General features: G+C 40.8%; 1 protein-coding gene across 9 annotated transcripts in view; it reads right to left on the bottom strand.

Moving 5' to 3' along the window:
* Nucleotides 1–2,086: 2,086 nt before the first annotated feature.
* The window catches only part of Esrrg (estrogen-related receptor gamma), a 524,413-nt gene continuing 503,114 nt past the window's right edge, over nt 2,087–23,385 (bottom strand). For all 9 annotated transcript variants that reach the window (XM_013519877.1, XM_013519891.1, XM_013519883.1 and 6 more), the window contains 2 exons: nt 13,829–14,098; nt 2,087–2,741 (listed from right to left, as the gene is read on the bottom strand). In XM_013519877.1, the coding sequence (XP_013375331.1) occupies nt 2,497–2,741; nt 13,829–14,098 (515 nt within the window). In that variant the 3' untranslated portion in view covers nt 2,087–2,496. The remainder of the gene's footprint in view (nt 2,742–13,828; nt 14,099–23,385) is intronic.

The raw sequence follows: 23,385 nt of genomic DNA, 5'->3' as shown, positions 1-23,385 counted from the left end.
AATAGTTTTGGAAACAGAGTCCGCACCAAAAAGTTTTGCAACAACACAAAGCGAGTTAATAACAACATCTGAGAGATGATTGAGTGAAAGCCGTATGTACAGCATTTAAAAATTAGACTTATCTATATTCTTGAAATATTCAAAATTTTATTTCTAAGCTATACATTGGTATTCTATAATAAACCATTAGAGAAATTATTCCTTGTTTTGAAAATATTATTATGACTTTGATGTGTATCTGTTCATAATGAATACTTGTTTGGAGTCTCAATGTCTTAGTTATTATTAGGAAGAACCTTATTACCGGTAAGGAATAGAATATACTACTGTAGTCTCCTGAGGAATTGTACATCCAATATTGTCTCTAATTCTACCCTGTGTCTAAAAGCACACACCACAAGAATCCAAACACCACAAGAACAAGACAACAGTCTTTGAATGCAACATAAACTTCAGAAAAGCACAGCAAACATGAAACATTGAAGAGCTGAACTACATTTCTTTTGTTTGTTAGGATTACAATTTTAATTACATCTGTGTACATAGAATAACGACTGTTCACACAGTACAGGGAGCAGCTACTAACACTGGTCCATTGGTATAGCGTTGGATGGAGGTTACTGTTTATTGGTTATTTGGCGACTGTAGATTTCGGGGTTATCTAACTGATTTATTCATTAGATTACACCTCTAAACAGTCTGGACCCTGACTGCCTCTCATGCCGTAACAATATTCGTTTGAAAGCACATACATTGGCTTAGCTCTTGGTAAAAACTGCAGATTAATTGAAACAAACATTCCTAAATGAATGAACTCGTATGGATCAGATTTTAGAATTTGGTCAGGCATCTGCTGTCTTTCATGATTTTTTTTTTTTTTTAATTTCTGACATTTGCCTTATTGCCTATTAAGTGAATACTGGCTCACAGCTCCTTCTGAGACAAGGTCCGGAACTCTGCGGACGGGCAGCATCTCTTTCCTACCACCAGGGCAGCTAGAAGGCATATGGCGGCCACCCCTCAGGCACAGAGGCGCATGCGCGACCACACTGCGGCTTCGCAACCCTCCTGCAGAGCAGACACTGGTGACCGCCCCCAGCCGCTGCAGGTGTAATCTAATCCTTGGTGTCAGTGGTGTAGGTAAACTGGAGCTCATGTTAAGAAATCGATGTTTGGGACCAGACTGGCACACAACATAAATTGCATCCGTTATAATATGCACCTTCCCTTCAACTATTGCTTAAGTTAAATTCTCATATTAATAAATGGCTGAAAAGTGGTAAAGCTGGTACAAAAAAATCTCCATTTGTAAGAAGAAACAAAACATTTTTTTTTTAAAAATCTTCCTTCAGGATTCATTTGTCCTTCAGTATTGTTCATAATTGTTCAAAGCCAGCACAAAATTGCAGTATTCTTATTTCTCTTTAGTATTGCATGAATGAATAAAGCTTAAACTATTCCCTGAAAAAGTTACATAGTAGCTAAACTAACAAATACCTGGAAGACTTGAAAAAACAATTAAGGAATCAAATGGCTGTAACTGATCTAGATGGAAAAGCAATGATAAGAAGCAGCCGATGCAACGTTGCTTAAGTTGTCTAATTAGAGGCTGCTCCCGTGAAATCTAATACTGCACTCAGTCAATTCGCTTCTGTCGCACTGTACTTTTAGGTACGTCGCCTCTCGCTTTGATTCCTTAGTCACTGGGGACGTTATGGTTCACAATAAGTTCACTGGTATCATACTGTGGATCTCTATCCTTTGGCAGGGCTGGCTTCCATCTTGCTTCACTTAGAGACCTCTTTTAAAAGTTCCGCAGCAGAAGGAAGGATGGAAGGGAAAGGAAAGGAAAGGAAAGGGAAAAAGAAAGAAATGGGAAGATGAAAGGAAAGGGAGATGGGGAAAAAAAGAAAAGGAACGGAAGGGAAAAGAAAAGGAAATCAGGGAGAGGAGAGGTGAAAGGAAAGAACATTCTCTTGCAATTTAGGATTATTTAAATTTTAGAATAAAGGGGGAGGAAAAAGAAGTGGAAGGAAATGGGGGAGAAGGAAGGAAGGAAGGAAGGAAGGGAGGAAGGAAGGAAGGAAGGAAGGAAGGGAGGAAGGAAGGAAGGAAGGAAGGAAGGAAGGAAGGAAGGAAGGAAAGAAGAAAGGAAGGCAGCCAGAAACCAGTAATTAAGGAAGTCAAACAATGAGGGTGAGGGGAAAAAAACAGAAAGAAAGAAAATAAAAATGAAATAAAAGGAAGGGAGTCAGGAGAAAAGGGAGATAGGAAGATGAGGGAGAAAAAACAAAAGAGAGACGAGAGTAGCCAGAAATTTATCAGGAACATACGGAGGAATCTGAAAGCTGCTTCACAGTCTCGCTGCTAAAATATCCGTGCAGTCTCTGCTGACAGTTGATGTTCTTAACTAAATTCTAAGTTTCTTTGCCATCACTCTTGGGTTGATTTTCCCTTTCTCCACGTGCACAATGGGAAGGCCCAGGAAGCTTTTAGTCAGACCTTGGCCTCCAGCATTTCCAAAAAAAGTTTGTGCATGGGAACTTTGCCTTCGAGTTTGACGTTGTAGAAGTGCTGCACCGCCTTGGTGGAGGTCTGCCTGAGCAGCGGCAGCGTCATGAGCATCTTGCCTGCCCGGCGCGGGTCTTCCATGTGCTGGCCCGCCTCGTAATCCTGCAGGGCCTCGTGCAGGACGTCCTGCAGCTTCTGCACTGCTTCCACGTCCTCTATGTGCATGGAGTCTGCGTGACAAAGCAAAACACACACGACGTCACCTTAGGAAGGGTACTCCCCGCCCCGGGAACTCCCCGTTACACATGCTGTGCAGATAACACAGCCAGACAAGGGTCTAACACAAAAAGAAAACTACAAACCAACACCCCGAGGAATAACAAAGGAAAACCTTCTAGACCAAATATGGCAAATCGTATTCTTGAGCTTCCTTCAGTTCAAAGCTGTGCTTTGTTCACAGATGCACATTTCTCAAACCTCTATATTTTTTCTAAATTTCACTACAGTAATTTCTAATTCTAGGTTTGGACAGGGGAGTTATTATGAAAGATCTACTACTTTCCTCCTCAGACTGAGGAAGCGAACAGGTGCTCTTAGCAGATTACAATCTTGGCTATCTTACTCACTGCCTTTATTCACACCGCCATCCATTCCACAAACGTTCCTGAAGGCCATGTATTAACAGTATTATTCTAAGCGCTATCTGAGGTGTCTAAGATCCTGATCTTCCCTGCAAAACGCCCCTATGTCCCAAAGGGAAAAAAGTTGATTAAGATCTTAATGAACAATTCTACATGAATATACTGAATTTAGCACTATATCAAAACACAATAAATTCTTTATCCTTTTAGAATTTTAAGGACAAGTAACAGTTCATTAAAAGCCTCCTTATATCCCCTATTTCTTCCTGCTTAGAAACAAAGTGTCATTAGATTACTGAGTTGGGAAATACATTTTCACATTTGTGAAGGTGAACTGTGCCCCTGAAAAACTAATTTGAAAATCAAATTCAATTGAGCAAGGAAAGGGTTAACAAGGTTGCCGCAATTATTCTTGTGAGAAATGTGAGATGTGGGGAAAAAATAAAAGTTACAGCTCTAGCACTAAAACAGACACTTAATTATATACAAGTTTGAATCATTTAGCACGTTTTATTGATTCTGATGACAGTTTATCTGTTAATTACACATAATGGAGTCTTTGGGGGATTCTTCATGTTTAATAATTCTAGTTCTCTGAGATCGCTGAGCTCTAAGATATACAGAGTTAGCCCAATTTTCCCTATAACTCAAATATGAATCTCATGAACAAAATGGAGAAAAGTAGTTTAAACATTAAGGGGCTAAATATGTAAAAAACAAATGGGCCAAAATATTTAAAGATAGCTGGATATAACCAGGGACATGTTTTTAAACATCTGTGTGTTTTGTTTATTGATTTTTCTTTTGATGCATTTCTTTAAAACAATTTCCCTCATCTGGAACATTACGCTTAGAAGTCTCTACTGCTCAAAACTCAATTCCTTCTCAGTAACCCTGAAACATGGAGTTCCTGCAAGTGGGGCTGGTGACTGAGCAGGTCTCAGAACGGCACCCGGGTGCACCTAGACCTTCTGTGTGGACCGTTTCTGTCCGGGCGCCTTCCTGTCTGATTCCTTCCCCCACCTCCTACAGGGTCTCATCTTAGAAACAAGCGCCCCAGCGTTGGTAATGTCAGCAATGGAAACAGCCATGGACACGGTGGCCACATGCCCTGATATGTTTTTCTTTCTCTTGGAGAAATGCAGCTGGGACAGGGGCAGCCCTAATGTGAGTCTCTAGGTGACAACTATCCTAAAACCTTGTAACAGGGAGTAGAGATGAGGTAGACTCATCCAATTTGCTTCTCTAAAGACAACATGAAGTAAAACAAGATAACTATTTTCCACCTAAACCCGGAGAAAGAATAAAATAATAAATGTACCATCCATTGAGCACCCATTTTGGGAAAATTGAGCTTCTCGTCTCCAAATGGCCCCACTGACTTAGGTGGCGCTGTATTAAGTATAGTAGTCAGATACAAAGTTGCTTTTCATGAAGTAAACTGAGCTGGTGGACCGTATAACAGTGAGCACAGCTTTTCCTTTTCGTAAAAAATAAGATGAAGTTGACCCCGTGCTCATTTCATGGAAATTTCCATCTCCATCGGCAACGTTCTCTATGGGCTCCTAATGAAGACATTTCCAGTTGTGTAGACAGCGTTCTCCCTTACAGGAGACAGAACTCATTGTTAGCAATGTCTTCTTCAGATATCCCTTATCTATCTCCAATTCCTTCCTTGGTCCTGCTTGGGAACAAGTGAGGATACACTGCCTTTCTCCTTGTGGTGCACCTTCCAACTCTTGGAAGTCAGCTACAGGCGTGCCAGCCCCGGCCCTAAGCTGTTCTTTCCCACTACTCTTGCCCGGCAGGAGATATATTAGAGGATGTCACAGGAAATGAGGCGAGAACAAATAGCAGAGAGATATGCTCACAAACAGCAATTAAGACTTCAAACTATTCTTTAAAGGCTGTGATTTAGCTTGAGAGATTTAAAAATGATTTAATCAAATTACTATGATAATTTAACTTCCCATTTACAGAAAAGATTCTAACTCATTTTAGCTTTACCCATTCTCGGATCTGCTAATACTTTAAATGCAAACTCACTAAATCTGAACTATTTAATTAGACTATGATTCAGCCGGCAGACCGCTGAAGAAAATATTAATCTCCATTAGGGATCCCAGTTCAAGTTTGGGCTGTATGGCTTCAATTCATTTTGTTCTTTGGGCTAAATTTCCATGTTGATGCCAAGTTCAACAAAACTGGCATTAATTGATGTAATTATTTAGCTTTGGTTGTTACTGTTGGTTTCTTTTTAACTACGCTTCAAAGGAAACTAGCAATATTTGTGTTAATAGAAACCAGCTAAGCTTCATAATGGAGATCATCGGTTTATGAACTACCTAGACAGGGTTCGGCTGCAGATTAAAGACCCTGGCAAGGGTGTGAAGAATCTGAACACCTGGGCCCCAACCCAGACCTATTAAATCAAAATATTGGGGCTGGATCCAGGATACGAGTATTTTAAAAATATCTAGGCAATTCAGCCAAGCTAAGGTTGAGAGCTACTAAACTAGACAATAAAACAAACAAATGCTATTTAAAAAGACACAAGGCTTCAAAAAGATAAGTGGAGGGTAAATTTTACATATACTGGCATCCACATATTGGTCTTCAACATCTAATCATAAAATAGAGCCTTTCCACACCTTTCCATATTTTAATCTAATGAACAGAATCATGGGAATATGTTTAGTCTGGGAAGAAAGCTAAAATCCTTTCCACTTATAGGTGCAAAAGTCAGTGAGTCTTGGAGCCAGTGAAAAGAAGATACTTTAACACCTTTTACACCTGGAATAAAGCACTGCCTTGCTCCACGATGAGAATATTAACTATTGCAGGCATATGCGTAGCTACTCCAGAATGCCCCCGTCCTATCTGGAAATTGTCTTCAGCGCCTGGAGCTCATTCTTGGCAATATTTTCTTGACGGTGGCAAATCTTTTAGGATGGCATTGAGTGTCAGAATACACAGCGTGTCTTCGGGGCCATGTCTAGTATGTAACGGACACCAGCATTCAGAGCTCCCTGTGCTGTGGAACACAGGCGCTGGCTCTTTCCTCCAGGAAGAAGAGAAGCCAGGGTGGGGCCACTAGGACCTCCACAGTCAGCACAGGAAGGTAGAAGGGACAGGGAAGGGAGCATAGGTCCCTTTTCTAAAACAGAAGGATGCAGTGGTGGTTTTACCCCTCTCCACACTGCACATTAAAGAGAAACAACAAGGAAACTAGATGGCAGCACTAAACACTTATGAAATAATTTCAGTTTTGAAAAGGATTATACTTGCAGTTGATTGAAATCCATTGAATGTCTGAAAGACATTAAAAAGAGAGGGCACTAATTATTTTATTCTGAAAAGTGGTAAATATGGAGAGGAAATCAAGCATTTATACTACTTTTCTTATATCACTGGTAACCAAACAACAAATAAGAGAAATATTACTTTATAAATATCTTACATACTCAATCAAAAAGAGACAAAATTACAAATTGCCACTTTGTAATCTCAGTGAATCATGACTTTAGGGAATGACTATCCACAGCTGCTAACATCTCCAAAAGAGACACAGCCAGGGAGGCTGTGTCCCCAAGGAGCAGCACGCCCCCTGCAGGTGTTGTGGAGACAGGCCCTGGGTCTGATCTTCAGATCCAAGCACCAGTCTGTACAAAATGGAAAGGTGCTCAACATGGGGACCTGCAGCCTTCAGAGGGGATTTCTGAGGTACATTGAAAAAGTATCACTGATTGGCTTTCCTTACATATTCTCTGTACTAGGCTAAAAATTAGCCCCCAAAATGTCTGGGTCCTAACTCTGGAAATGCACATGCATGATAGCTTACAGGTCAGGATGACCTCTACAGTCATGGTTCTTGATGCAGGAGATGGATCTAGATCATCCAGGTGGGCACTCAGTGAAAGAAGAAGCCAGAGGAAGAAAGTGATGATACTGCTAAGACAAGAGCTCCTTCGCGGGCTTCAAAGATGGTAGAGATGCATGAGTCAAGGGATGCAAAGAACGTGACCCTAGAAGCAGAGAGGACCAGATTCCAGAGGGACCCCACCCTGTCCACTCCTTGCCTCACACCCATGAAACTGACCATGGCCTCGTGCCCTCCAGCAATGTAATGCTGCTATTTAAGACCATCAACAAGTAGTGATTTTCAAAGAGTAGCATAGTAAGCCGATAAACACAGTAAGTCACTCATTCTTCGTGGGGACTTTTTCTCATTAAAATGGTGAAACGATGGAGACAAACGGCATGGGACACTTCCAATGGGAAGGTCTCCTCAAGAAAGCAGTGCATCAGAAATAAATCAGACGCAGAAGGTTAAATGTTGCACAGCTTGTCCTATATGAAAACCTCAAGGTGTAACTAGAGGGCAAAATAAAAGATGAATGACAAACGAGCAGACAGGAGAGGGGCAGATGGGAGCGAGAGGATAAGGAGAAGTGAAAGGATTGGATGTGCTGTACATGTACCAATGCTCCATGATGAATTCATGTGTTATGGACCTCAGGCATATGAACACCAAGGCGGGGGAGGCAGGGGGCACCGTGAGGGCTCTGACAAGAAGCAACAGCACTGCAGAAGTGGCAAAGGAGCTGTTCACACAGCAAATAGGAGGTTGGATAAAAGGACAACTTTGTGGTTTTCCCTTAACCCAGAGAAGTTATAATTCTAACACTGAAAACAATTCTAATAAATCAGATTTTGTGCTCAAGCACAGTGAGATCAGAGCCCCAAGTTTCATAGCTGTGCACCAAGACTCCCCACCCGCTGGAGCTCTATGCCCTTCCTTTCTCGTTCTGGCGGCAAAGCCAGGTTTCCTCAGGTTTTGGACCCACCACACAGATCGCCCTCGCTGTCCTTATACGAACTGCAGGCCACACAGACCCTTGTGGCAAGAGATCCTCTCCTCCGGCTGCCTTCCCAGCCCAGGACTGCTGTCCTCATTGTTAGCTTTCCCCTGCAGAATGGAATTTCTCTGCTAGATCTTTTCTTTTCCTTCAGTTCTTCGAGGCCTTCTCTCATCCTCCACATCTTACACTTTTCCAGGAGTTTTCTCACTCTATTTACTAGAAGTGGTAGAGATCATCAGAGTTGATAAGTGAAGCTCGCTACCCACTTGGATGGTGAATATTGTGACTGTCCAATCTGATGACCCTTGGGGACAGGCTGATGCTCATTACCTTGAGACCCACCAATGACGGTGATGCTAGAGTCACACCCTGGAGGTCGGGCACCTGTGGAGCATTTTATGTGCTGATTACCCAGTTTGGGAGTGCAGAGACACCCGCAGCACGTGTTTCCCGTCCTTCACCAAGGCATAATGATCACTGTGTGTGATAACAGAACCAGCGTGTTTTCAGTCTAAATTGCAATATAAATTGCAATAAAAATTGCAATATAAATATATGATGCAACCTTTAAATTTTACATATATGTGAATGGGATATACATATTTTGGGATATATATATATTTCATATATATGAAATTTAAGGGTTGCATTAAATAACACAAACTTACTTCCCAAACATACTAGCTGAAATAAAGTTAAAATAATCTGAGAAAGGGTGGTGGACTTTAGTAACAGAAATCAAACAAAAGTAGACTAAGAGAGAAATTTCAATTGTGATTTCTTTTTCTTTATCTGTTAGGATCATTTAAGTTTGGTCTGGGTAATTCTACAACACACACACACACACACACACAGAGCCTAGTGAACATTTCATCCTTTGTTTGTCGCTTTCCTAGGTGGTTTCACAGTAGTCATTCTATCTGTCCAAGGGTGAGATCCACAGAATTAACCAACCTCTGATAGCAAATATTTGAAAAGACCCAACTGTGCCTGTGCTGAGGGTGTAGAGGCTGTCCCTCGTCACAAGCCCCTACTCAGTATGACGGAACAGCTAGTTACCTGGCATCTACATTATGTTAGGTACAATGCACAGGCTGAGGACGGGGGAGAGCATACAAGGAAATGTGTGGTGGGGTGCGAATATCACATCTTTCTGTATGAGGGACTTGGGGCTCTGCAAATTTTCATGTCCTTGGGTGGGTGAGTGGGTCCTGGAACAATTCCTCACAGAGACAACTGCCCTATACCTACAAGAAGAGAGCAAAATGGAAAAGTAGACACAGCATTCTAAACTCAATGCAAAATAGTCATTGAGGTTCCTGGACATGAAATTGCCATGTCTTTTAACGACATGGTACCTAAGTATCAGTGGAATAGAAGTAGCTTATTGATAGGAAGGGACGGAGGGTCTGGTCCTCTGGCTCACAGTGACCACAATCCTCATGAGCTCACTTCTGAAATCTATAAAATGATATAGATGTGTCTACCATACGGGTATAGTGTAGGAATAAAATGATTCCCCAGCAGAAGTCTGAAAAAGAAATTTCTACAAAAAGATTCTGAAAAAGGATAATCTCTTGGGCAGCAGCTAAAACTATTTCTAGGATATCAAGGAAAATTTAGTTAAAGTTTTAGAAAAACTGGCTGAGAACATAGTAGATGCTATCAACGGAGGTTTTCTTTTTTCCACTTTTATTTAGATCAGTGGAAATGTTAATGTTTCTACAGTACAAATTCTTTCTCCCTCAATATATAGACAGCCAAGTTCAATGCTATTACTTGAAAATAACTAACTGAAACATTTTAGGCCACTGAGGGAATATTAGACATGATTTAATTTCCCTGCCTTACTTTACAGAAAACAAAACACTTGTATGGGTATATCACATATTCTCAGATGAGATGAAATTTGGAATTGGATGATAGGAAAAATGTGTTGTTGGGTAAGACATATAAATATATACTATAGAAACATAGGTAGTACATTTGTGGCATTAATATTTCACTGGGGGATACTTCAGAGATATTTTTTTTTTTCTAAAAAAGTCTCCCATAACTGAGTGTAGTGGTACACACATGTCTGTAATCCTAACACTTAGGAGGCTGAGGCAGGAGGATCAGCATGTCTTTGAGGCCAGCCTGGGCTTCACAGTGAGACCTTGTCTCTAAAAAGCAAAAAACAAAGAAATAAAAAAAGTCTCCCTTAAAGGAGTCATAATGAAAAAAGACTTGAGAAGGGCTACACCAGCCTCAAATGAGGATCCAAATGTCCTTGTTAAATAGGGCCTCACTTAATCGGGTACAGCCACCACCGTAGGAGACCTGAAATTACGCAGTTCTGCACACATCCTGTTCTCCTTCAGGACCAGCAGAAGACTGTTGCGGTATCATTACTCAGGACTTAAGTTGATGGCCAAAGTATTGCCTGTAGTTTTCTAGCAGTTGGAACTATTATTCTGAAAATACTGTGCAGAAGTAAAAGAAAACTTGACTTCAGACATATGTATTCTGCAGTGGAAGGAGCTCGGCTGCTTCAGGTGAAGGGGTGACAGGGTGACAACAGTTGGGCTGTGAGCAGCAGCTGCAGAGGGTTGCATGACATGGGCAAACAGGAGGGATCACAGCAGAAGTGACTTGGAATCTTACCCTGTTGCTAACCTTCCAGTGGTAACAATGAGTGTCTACCTTGAGACCATGATGATAGTTTCAACAAATTCTTAAGAATCTACAAAACCAGCCAAGCGACTCGAATCTCCTCACATAACCTTACCCAAACTACTTACAGCAGCGTTTCACTCTATTTTCTAATACAGAAGTAAAATTAATCTTAGAATTCCCCAGATGGAAAGAATTCTAGACATCATTCTAACCTGTTCGTGTACACATGGGGAATCACACATTGTGACCTACATTTTTCTCTTTAAATGTGATCTCACAGAGCTGTGTCACAACTGCTCAGAAATAAGAGAACACACAGTTTAAGGGAAGCTGAAAATGTCTTATCTTCATAGGTCACTGGAATATCCTTAGGTTTTTCAAATATTTGACTGTGAGAACTGCAATATTAGTTCATGATCTACTGCAGTTTTGGCTTGACCCTGAAGACAGGAAGAGGATCTCTGTGATGGTTTGGTGTTCAAAGTGTTCCTGAATTCTCATGTGACAGACACACAGGCATGAAAACATATGATAGCCAAGGGTCTGTTTCCTACATGTAAGCAGAACATTCATAACTTTTGAATAAAGACAGGTGCTTAAAATAAGATGGAATTTAGATAAATGAGACATTGTTAAAGCACTTATATAACCATGTAGAGAAAGCTATTAACATAACTAACATAAAAAGCAAAAATTTTTGGCCTAAAAAAGTCATTTTGGTTAATCTGAAATTTCTAAGTTCCATAGGAAAATCCAAGAGTTTTCTATGGTGTTTAAGAAAAGTAGAAAAACACTTTCACACTGACATGTTCATGAGCAGTTTTAAAAAACTCACATCAGATGTAAGCAAGATTGAATCTTTAATTTGATGGCTATCCTCCAAGCAGTGATCAAAATGGAATAAGATAGCCTTATATCGACGTTATGAAAGGAAACAGCTGAGCGTCTCACCCCAAACTAAAAAGCTGATGCTTGTGGGTTGGGTGGATGAGAAAAAGTTTGTGACATTGCAAAAGTGGTACAATTTAGAGACCGAAATGGTCTTTACAGCCCTTAGTCACTCTTCCTATTGTGTAGAGTCCAATTCAGTTAATTATTGGTAGTGAGAGCCTAAAAAATGTTTAACTCATCTGTCATAAAAATTTGTATCATGAGAAGCAGTGCTACTTAACTACTAGAACAGGAGGAAAAGCAGTATTTGTTAACTATTTCTGCCTTAACACAAAAAAAATAAACTGACAAGTCTTTTAAATACTTTCTAGTCCCCAGTCTCTACCATAAAATAGGTCACTCCTTCAATAGTAGAGTATATGGGATTGGAACATTTGTGTATCAACAATATTAATGTTTATACTTCTAAGCAACAGAGACAGAAATGCTGCTAGTAATTAAGGTTCTCCAAATTATGACTTTTAGCCATTAAGTATACATCTAACATTGAAATTATAAACTTTCAACTATTTTCATGATAAAGTTACAGCATTTCTCAGCATGCACAATTAGCTAATAATTTTAAAAGGATTTTGAAACATAAAGATATAAAACATGCTTCCTCTACTTTACAAACTATTAGCCAAGTGAAGGCTTTAAGGTAGAAGTGTTGGATGATTACCAAATAAGAATTCTTCCCCGAGCCATTCCTGTAAAGTCTTCCATGTAATTATGAATGATGCTCTAATGGAAAGGCCACATGGAATCATAAATCCTCAGAAAATTTCTATTGCTTCTCTCACTTTGATCTTCTGCGAGCAAGGCGAGGGCTTCTTGAGAGTTTTATAACAACAATGCCATTTGTCATAAAGAATCATACGTTACAGTCGCACAGGGGAGTGAAGGAAGGGGGCAGAGGATATGGTAAGGAAAGGGTTCTATACACAGTTAAAGCTGCGAGATGCTAAACTCCATTAGGAAGACAAACAGGAAAGCACAGCTTCATTGTTGAAAACAATTTCCCTCCTATCAGTCCAAAGATTCATGCATCAATATTGTAGATGAACTGTTAATTACAAAATCAATTAAAAATTATTTCTAAAAACAGTCACGCAACTCCAGCTCTCTCGGGGGCAATTTGGGCAGAAGGTCTCGTCTCACTAGGACCGCGCCAAATCACAAAGTCGTCATCCACAAGTAAGCAAAAGCAATCTGGTTTTTCATTTTTCAGCGCGGCTGAGCCCAGCCTGAGATTGATCGTCACATATGGCCCCAGAAAACAAACTGTCAATACCTTGAATGCTGCAGAATTTGAACAAATAGCCGCCCGCCCATTCAAGCCGCTCATTGCATCCCATTTAACAGATTTTATTGACAGTTTCCTTCTTGTAATTAAAGGGAAAACTACTGGCCAGCAACCAAGATAAAGTTCAAAGATAGGGTCAAAACAAAAGCAGATGGAGGGGCACGGTGTGACTGTCAATGGCACCCCGCATCAGAGCGTGTTATTGACACACAGGTATCTAATGATCGGCACGTCATTAAGGAGGGATCTATCCTGAACTTATGCAAATGATGGGAGAGACTTAAGATCACCATAAAGCATTCTGAGGGGCACAAAGGGGAAGACAACAAAGCAACAACGATTTTTACTTATCAGAGGTTGCTCTCTATTTTCGCACACTCCGGTTCAAAGGGAAAAGAACATTTATCCCACCATTCTTAACCCTTGCTGTGTAGGTGCAACCAGCATGCAAACACTCCTTCCGCTGAGTTTGGTTTCTGAAGAATTCCAGAATGGAAGAGATGGAGTGTTCTTTGAGATCCAACATGAAAAGTAACGTTAAATAAATTTTCCCCACTGCAAAAATTTGTATTTCTGAGGAGAAAGTGCTTTAGGCAAATGTCTCACCAACACTGACTTGTGTTTGGAAAACAATGGGGCAGATTCCGCAAGAGCTTTGGGCTTGTGATGTTCCAGATTAGTAAATGCAATAGGGAGGAAAAGTTTCACAGCTTTCTTTTCAATGAGCAAGTACAATGAAATTAATTCACTTCAAGAGTATTTCCCTCCTTTCTAACTTTTCACTAGAAAGCTGTACTGACGGTAGTTTTGCTGACTCACACAGAATTTACAAACTAGGGCTGGCAAGTTCCTGAAGAAGTTAAGCAAGAGGGTCAGACAGACATTAAAAAATGCAACAACCACCATGCCCGCGTGCCAACCTGAATTAGCGAGAGCTATCGCTTTGAGGGTGACAAATTCTTCTTTCTCCAGCTTCATGCTCTTGTATTTCTTTACCAGCTGCAGGATAGCATTATTGAGGTCAAGAAGCCCTGCTAATTTGGACTGGTCTTCGTCCATTATATAATCGTCTGCATAGACAAGTTCATCCTCAAACGAAAGCGATCGGTATACGACACCAAGGATCAAAATTTCCATCCAAGCACTTTGGAGGAGGCTCATCTGGTCGGCCAGAGACAGCGTGGAGAAGCCTGCACAGGGAGATGGGCAGATCAGGTTACTTTCCAGGCATCATTTCATAATGCGACATTAGTTTGCTATGTGCTCAGCTTCTGCGTCTCAGCTCAAAAGGATGCTGAGCTCTGCCCAGAAGCCCTTTCCATTCCCCACCCCCGCTGCAACCCCTGATCAGACAGCAAAGGAAAAGTCACACACCGGCTTCAATCTGTGGATGTTTTCGTAGGTTTTATAGACACAGCTGAGGGCACTATAATACAGACACAGTGTTCTTCCCTTCACTTGCAAAGCAAGTACCACATAACCTTGATACTGGACATCTGGCTGAAGTTTTGCAAATATGTTACATGACGTCAGATTTTGAACTACCTAATTTTGAAAATCTAGTATCAGTGAACACAATAAAAGTGAAAGAAAACAAAGCAAGACAACAACCCCCAAGGGAAAACAAATGGTGCACACCGAGCATAACTTGGAAACCTTTCCCTGGAACAGTCATAAAGCAGAGGATTATGCAACCAGACGAGCTCACTGACTATTTCATCCTCAGTAACATTCACTGGGAATTTCCTTTTAAAATAGTAGTTCCTGATGTAAAAACAATCAGAATACTTAGCAGCCTGGCCTCCTCACCAAACAGGAAAGCCACAACTTATTTATATTACTAAGGTCCAATTTAGTTAAAAGTTAGATATAAAAATAATTGGGTGTAGTGGAATCAATACGAGAAGGTCCTGAAGTGATTATTAGGATAAGGGCTAGTTTCCTTTGAGCAGGTCAATGAACCTGTACATTAATTTTTGCAGTTGGGAAATCCAACCTCCACTTAAACATTAGTTTATAATAGACATTTGAATATTTTACCACATTATACATTACTTTTCATCCAAAATATCTGGTTGATTCCATTCACACATGCACATTTAAAGTCCCTTCTAAGCCTGGAAAACACATGCAAACAAAAAACTTTCATAAAAATTCTGTTCCATGAGGAAAGACAAAGCACTACGGCTCAACCTACTCAAGTAGAGATTTACATTCTTATACCAGAGAGTCTAGATCTGTACTCTAAGTGAAAGTCTCCATGAAGATACCTGAGGGTAGGGTGCTTCTTTCAAGAATCCTAAAAAAGAAATATTTTACAGCTAAGGAATGGTATAATTGGAAACTCCAAGAATGACCCTCCCATGGTTCATGAAAGCAATGGTATCAAGATTCAGAGTCCGGCCGCTAGCCCTGCCACAGAATGTGGGAATACTTTGAATAATGCAACTTAACGTATCTATTTTCATCCCCCCCAAATCATTAATATCTACTTACACCCAGCCTTGCCAGGCTCCTATTCATGATCACTGTCATTTTTATTCCTATCAAATTGTTCACATCCCATATCATACTAGAAACTGCAGCACAAGAAATAAAAGGAAATGATTTCCTGGCATATTGGTGCAAATTAGTAGTTAGCCACTTGGTACCCCTATGTATAAGTGCTTAATAAAATCAAAGGAATCAGTCCAGCTTTGGTGAGGGGCTTCCTGGCCTGCCTACAGGCATTTCCTTCATTGTTATGGTACCTACGCGTTATCTGACAGGGGTCTTTTTGATCTGGGTGTATCCTTATTTTTCTCCTTATTCTTTTTTTGCCATTATAATTTGGACTTCAATTAATGCATATCCTCTTCAAACTAGAGATGGAATAACTGATAGCATTTTGAATGGGGACTCAAAAGAGAAATGTGAAGACCTAAGAATGGGTTTGGGTCCAAGCGCTTTTGCCTCGGGGGCAGGGGTGTCACACTCAACAGTGACAAAAGATAAAAACCACGCTGCTCTTTTGCCATCCTGGTTCTCTTAGTAGCACCCACCTTCCTAAGAAAAAGGAGCAATACAAATCCAAATATCCAACTCAAGAAAAAAAAGTAGGGATTTCTTTTGCAGAGTAAATCAACAAAAAAATGCATGATGGTCTGGAAGGTTAGGAGCGAGCAGAGGCAGGAGTTTGAGTCTGCCCTGGCTTCTGTCCTTTCTTTCAGGCTGGGAGCAGCAGCTTCTCTGCTGCCGCAGATGGCTAACTATAGACAGAGCCTATAGCCTGCAGCGCCTGGTGACAGCCCAGCTCTCCCTCCCAGACACCGCTGTTAGTAAATAGATTTACACATTCCCCAATCTCCACACATCTTTCTGCCGAATAATTAAAAGCAGGATGATTAGTTTATTGAGTGGAAGGAGGAACTTTTTTATTGAGGTCCATCCACGATTTTATCAGGGCCAGCACTTTTACGGTTGTCAGGGGGTGCAGGCATCCAATTTTTCTTATCTGCCTGATTAATACAAACGCTGTTTCAGGACGCATTAATTAACAGATACAAATCTACGTTCTCATGGAAGGATCAATACGGAGAAGAAAAGAGGCATCAATGTGAATTTAGTGCCGATGATGGAGAAGGCACGCTATCGACATTTACGTGCACGGAAACTTTAAAGTTGTACCCGGGCCCCTTTGTCCCTGTGATTTAGAAATTAACAATTTTGCAGCCACAACAATGTTGCACACATTTCTTTGGGGTTTAATTAAGCTAAAAGCAATAAAATTTCATTTTTTAGGGCTGCTCCTGCAATTTGTTTTTGTGAGTGTGTTTTACCCTTTTTGCAAACCTAACTTTTTCCTTTCATTTCTCCTTGAAATAAAGACAGGGGAGAAAAGGTAAGAAAAAGGTACTTTTTTTGGTTTTGAGCAAGAAATGGAGGGAGATGGTGGTAGCAGAAATCTGGTGAGTTTGCTCGCTTTATTTAGGGCTCTTTCAGCTGAGTGAAGGAAGTGTAATTTTTAGGAAAGAAGGACGAGCATGCTTTACAAAATAAAATAAAAGTCTGGATTTCTATCTCTTCTCAGTCTAGAAATAGCTGTCTCATATTTAACTCTTTACCATCACCCCCTGAGCTCTACAAGCTGGTACAAGTGCCTCCTGACCCAACAGCTCAGCAGTACTTTAGCCTTGGTTTGCATGACACAGGCCCAATAGCTGTTTGCTTTCTTTTATAGGCAACACAAAACACAGAGAAAGTGCCAAATAAAAGGTAAATAATAGGAAGTAGAAAGATCTTTTTCTAATGGGAAGGGAAACAAGAGATGAGGGGGGAAGGTGAGGGAAAGGGGTTGGGGAAAATAAATGAAGAAAAAAATGGAAATATACCTTTTGCAAAGGTCAGTATCTAAGAGTTGGAAGGAGCAGAGGGGGATGCAGGAATAGGGGACACAAAATCGTTAGGTTGTGTTCCATGCATGTACCAACTCCCCACAATATATGTAATCACTATGTGCTGCGAATGTGTACTCATAAGAATATAGAGATATTATTTTAATTCCAAAAATTAATTTCCCACCCTTTGGGACTGCTAACTATATGGCACATCCATAAAGACACATACAGAAAATAATATCTTTATCAATAGACCTGAGCAAAGTATAGAAAATCTGAATGACCCAGGCCTAAAGAAAAATGCATGTTTTAGTAAACTAGGTTAAGCGATTTTTCTAAAGGCATGATTTGTCTACTAGGTCACACCAACTTGTATGCACACAGTAATCACTTGTGTGCACTTTCACCAGGCATTTAGTGTTTTTGTTTTTTACAGCAGGCTACAAGTTAGAGGGCCTCTTTGCCTGTAACATTCAGTTCCTTTGGAGAGAAACCTCTTTTCCAAGTGAAACAGAATATGCTCTGCAGTTGTGTCATTTGAACTTCATGTTTTATACATCCTGGGATCTTAATCTTTGGCGGGTGACAGGTTATAGTTTTAAATGTTCAGCTGTATTACAGCATTTTAAAATACACTGATACCATGGGACATTTTTTTTCCTCACCAGCCACAGCCTGTTTGATGCATATTCCTGACAACTCTGATCTCTCTTCATCTCTGTCCCAGAGTCACTGCTATTTAATGTAGCCCAGGCATTCGGCTCGGCAGACTGACGCTACCCTGACCTGGAGTTAAAGAGCATGTTTATCTGCACTACAGTGTGCTCTACACAAACCACACGACATTTGGAAGGAACATCATTTGGGACAACTGCAAACCTTCTCGAGAGGCAGGTACCCCGGCGGTGACGGGCTTGAAAGCAGGCTCTGTGAAGCCCTCTGCCTTCTGCAGTCACCGACTTCGGAGGCTCACAGCAGCGCCACGAGCACTCATCAGGCATATTATCCCCCCGGCCCGGCAAACGGACGCACTGTGCAGTCAACTTACAAAAAAGGCTAAGCATTTAAAAGTGTGAAGGGCAAAAAATATCTGACGGCTAGTCTTCAAAAATACACTTTCATTTCAGAAAGCATAAATGTTTATTTCCTGAACAGAGTGTTGACAGAAATAGGCTGCAGCACAGGCATTTGGGTTTAACCCCTGCTAGGCATTTTCTTCTCAGCTGCCTTCTTGAAACTCACAGCAAGCACTTTAAATCTTCAGGGTGTCTCGTAATGTCAGCTAATCATGGCATTGATTTGCCTGCTCAGTTTTTGAACTGTGCTCCTGTTCCTCAAAAAAACGGATGCTCTTCAACAAATAGCACATCATACCGGAACTGTAATTGACTCACGGGTCAGCAAGCAACATATGTGAAGTTTGGCCAGAGAAGATAACACAGGCATAGCATAAGTGAGACTCCTTCTCTCCCTTACGGCACACCTAATGTTTACAGGAGCCAGGAGGAAAACTGTAACAATGGCACTGAGCTTTGGTATTAGGTCCTACAGACAGCTGGGTGTACAGCCCTTGTTACAGAAAAACTCACACTGCATTTCTAAGCTACATGCTCTGTCCATGTATGGTCAGATGGATCACTGGATCCATGACTGCCAAAATGCACAGCTCTGATTCTGATTGGACATTTTATCCTGGTGGCATGCATGTGTCATGTGCATGTGTGTGCATGTATGGTGTGTGTGTGTATGGTGTGTGTGCGTATTTTACAGACTCTAGCTCACGGGGAGGACAATTAAGCATCTACAGATGGTTAATGCCCTATGAAAAATCTGGAATATCTGCATGATGCTATCAGAAGCATTTTGCTTAAAAATTTTCTTTAAAAGGGAACATGAGACTTTCTACATTACTAATAGTGTTTTTACTTTTTTTAACCACATTACTTTTATCTAGTACCTAAGCACGAGATGTCTATAAGGCCTACAGTACTACTCTTTGAAACTGCCCTTCTTGGCCAACCACAGTCCAGGCTTCAGTGACTTAAAATAAACTCAGAATTGGCCTGGGTGAAATGTCAGAATAGCTGACAAAAATGGGAAATAGCTCCCTTTCTGTTTAACTCGATCAACTAGACATTTGCAGATTCCATAAGCAGTGCGTTTCTGTAGCTCTGTTTTCATACTTGCAAGTAGGTTTCACATAGATTTTATAGAGGTATTCTGTTAACGAAAAGCAATTTCACAGGACAGAAGCATTTTCATAAATTTGAAAGGCAGGGCTCAGATTTCAGTATTATGTATGTGTATGTGTATGTAAGTGTGTGTGGGTCACAACGAGCCACCTTCAGTAAGACTGAGGAAAGGATTTGGCTAGTCGTGATCGGCTAAGGAAGGGGACACAGAACTGTACAGGCAACAGCGACCCACCCAGGACAGAACTGCCACTGTCAACCGCGTCCCTAAGTGCAACTGATCACTGACGCCACGAGGGCTAGTAAAGAACCAAGTGAATGAACAATTGGCTCCTTCCTACGTGAAGACATGGAAATCATGCTCTTCTACCCCAGCATGGGAAAATGCCTTCTTAAGTAATTTCCCTTGTTTCCCAGTACAGCTTGCTAGATAAATGGTAAGCATTATATGACATAAAAACAAAACAAAAAGTATTCCATACAGCCACACAGGAAACCGTCAGCACCACGCAGGACTTTCTGCTTGCTTGTTTGTTTTCCTGTGAATGGGTGGATTTGGACAACTGTCAATCTACCTTGCAAAAGGCAATGTGACGGCACAGGTGAGTGCCACATACACAAGCAGATGAGGACATCGCTGCCGAGCGCGGGCTGCCCTCCGCAGTTCCTCTTACCGCTTACCTGCCGCTTCTGAGGGAGGACAGAGATCTGAGATCATTCTCTTAACTTTGCCCAAACTCTGGACTTGAACTCAATGTTACTTTCTCTGACTCCTTCAAAGGACATATAAACACAGCAAAAATGGGACCAAGTAGCTTCTCGCTGAGGCAGTGAGTATTTACAAGGGCTCTGGCTATGTGTAAAGTGCTTTGCCTCCGAGCACGCTAAGTGGGACTCCACGGAGAGCCACTGTTACTCTGGTAGGGTCCTGCCACGATCTCTTAAACTGTGCAGGTTCCTCTTTAATTTGTATGTGTTTTTTTTTTTGTGTGTGTGTACCGGGAATCGAACTCAGGACCTTGCACTTGCCAGGCAGGCGCTTGTGCCACTGAGCTCTATTCCAGCTCTTTAATTTGTACTTAAAGGACATTTCAGTCTTATGACCTAAGTACTTCTCTTACATATTTATAAATTAACCATTCATGAAGGATTGTGTAATAATGGCACAATGACTTTTGTCACTGTAAGCACCTATCATCTTTCTCCCAGTTGTATAATTAGTATGACAAAGTGTACATTTGTTTTCTGAGAACAAATACTTACTGTCTCTTTCTAGTTGCAGGAATGAAGTACAGCATAGAATGTTTACATTCTTCTCGTAAAATCTTAGAAAATTCTGAATTTAATTGTTGTAAAGCCAAAGTTAAAAATGGCTCACAAGGCCATTATCAACACTTAAAAGAGGGAGAAAATCTGGGTTTCCATCATTATGGGTTTTTTTTCTTCTACAAGCAAAAACAGCAGAAAGAAGGTAGCAATAAAAATGTACCCATCTGGCCCCAGTTTCTCAGTGCCTTTGAAAACCACAGGACTTCACTAAGTACTCACTGTCACAAGGATTTGCCACAGGACCATCTCACATCAGCACATAGGACTGCGGCACCTGCCCAAATAGCAAACTGGACATTTACGAACGGTGAAGACGGAACTTCTCGCCTATGACCTTTCGCCCTGTCTGAAGACTAAGGAATTTAAACACCACTTGGGCATCAGAATTATCCAATGGATTTGTGTATGCACTCACATGAAAGAATTTTGAATTAGAATCATTTCCACCTGCTGTAGGAACCAGCACCACAGCTATAAAAGCAATCCTGTACAGATATTCTATACAATACAGCAGAATCAGCTCAAGGAAATTAGGTGGAACATTTAGAAAATGAATCAGAGGGCCAAAAATATCTTTAATAAATCAAAAACAAGTTCACATTAATTGGTGTAAACCTCAGTTATTTTCATTTATTGTACAGACTTAGAGGAGTTTGGATTTCTTTTTTAGAGGTTCCATTTGTTTTTTGTTTATTTGTTTCATTTTGCTTTGTTTTTGGTCTTTTTGAGACAGGGTTTCACACTATGCAATTCAGGCTGGCCTTGAACTCACTTTATAGCCCAGGCTGGACTCAAACTCAAAGCAATCCTCCTGCCTCAGCCTCCCGAGTGCTGGAATTACAGGTGTGCACTATCACGCCCATCCAGGAGTTTAGATTTTAGGGATACAAGTTATATACGTTGGACACCAACCACAGTTTTTCATTTTAAAATAGAAATGTAAGGAAAAATACAAGAGGAATAATTTTGCTAAAGTAAATTTGAGAATCAAATATAAATTTTTCATGTTGGCCTACCATGTGCTAAGCCCTGGGTTCAATTTTTGGCACCAGAAAAAGAGCACAGTTTTAAATCATTCAAAGTCTTAGCAAATTAACAAGTTCATAATGTGTGATAAAGCACATCATTTGTCAGACTTCATCAAAAGCTGATGTGCCTCTGAAACTCATCAGAACCACTGGAGAGACCACCCCCACTGTACTTTTGGCTAAATCCTTTTACAAAAACAACAAATTGGCATTTACTGCTTTTCTTCTCTCTAATACTCGATCCTTCACTATATTTCTAACTCAAAAATATATTTAAAATAAAAAAAATATGCCAGGCATGGTGGCGCACCCCTGTAATCCCAGCACTTGGGAGGCTGAGGCAGGAGGATTGTTGTGAGTCTGAGGACAGCCTGGGCTACAAAGTGAGCTCAAGGCCAGCCTGAACTGCATCATGAGACCCTGTCACCAAAAAAAAAGTAAATAAATAAAAAAAAAATTTTAGGAGACTTTCTTTTTTCCTACACATCAAGCTTAGTTTTCTTTAAAGTGGGCAGCTTTTCTTGGCAACATTGAATGATTAACAGGACTCTATAATGAGCAACTTGGCCATACCACTTCAGTTCTGTTATAAGCGACGCCAGACAGCATTCCGATATTGGAAAGACCCTAAAGGATGCTGCACACCTGCTCACTGGCCAAACTAGGAATAAGCTACCGTGGTTTAGAGAGACTTCTCCATTCATTTACTGAGATACTGCAAATGAGACATTCAGAAGGGAAGTCAAACTGCTTAACGCATCCCAATCTGATACTGAGTTAAACATTGCCTATGCTGAAAGCCGAGAGGTCATTTTTTTCTCCTAAAACACCTACTGAGGCTAAGGAAGGCAGAATTGCTGCCTTTAGAGCTCACAGATCTGGTCCAGGGAGTCTTTTCACTACAGTCTCCTGTGTTGAAAGCCACACCAAACATAGGCCAAGGTGCAGAATGATGCTCACATTGAGAGAACCTGGGTAAGTTCACAGAATTTTGCTGCAAGAGTTGAAAGTCGGATTTCAGCTACCAGCCCCAAGAGTAGGGCTGCGCCTATCTTAGTATTTTCACTGACACGACCAAGAATGGATTCTAGCTGGGATCGGTAGGAGAAAAACACATATAACTTTCCTGTTAATTTTTAACAGCATATCTTCAACTCTTTTTAAACTTAACTCTTTAAATAGAAACATAAATTCCACAAAGAGCACCAATTATTAAAGATGGTGTCTATAGAGCGAACACAAATTCCTTTCCTTTTCTCACTTTTCTACTTCCTTTTCTCTTTTCTTGAGGCAGGGTCTTACTATGTAGCTCAGGTTGGCTTGAATTCGGTATATTCTCTCTGTAGCCAAGCTGGCTTCAAATGCATGGTGACATGGTGATCCTCCTGCCTCAGCTTCCTAAGTGCTGGGATTATGATTACAAGTAAAGCAGGAGAAAAAGTATGAAAAAAAATTTCCAAGTGTGCTTCTCTCAGTTTTCCTCAAATAGGAAAACACTGCAACTCAGCATCTGTACCATCTGCCCTGGAAGGAGGAGAAGCAGGAAAAAAGA

This window comes from Chinchilla lanigera, unplaced genomic scaffold, assembly GCF_000276665.1.
Source record: "Chinchilla lanigera isolate Chin_1 unplaced genomic scaffold, ChiLan1.0 scaffold00005, whole genome shotgun sequence".
Taxonomy (NCBI): domain Eukaryota; kingdom Metazoa; phylum Chordata; class Mammalia; order Rodentia; family Chinchillidae; genus Chinchilla; species Chinchilla lanigera.
Note: the sequence above shows the minus strand (reverse complement) of the source record. Positions and strands in the feature narration are given on the sequence as shown.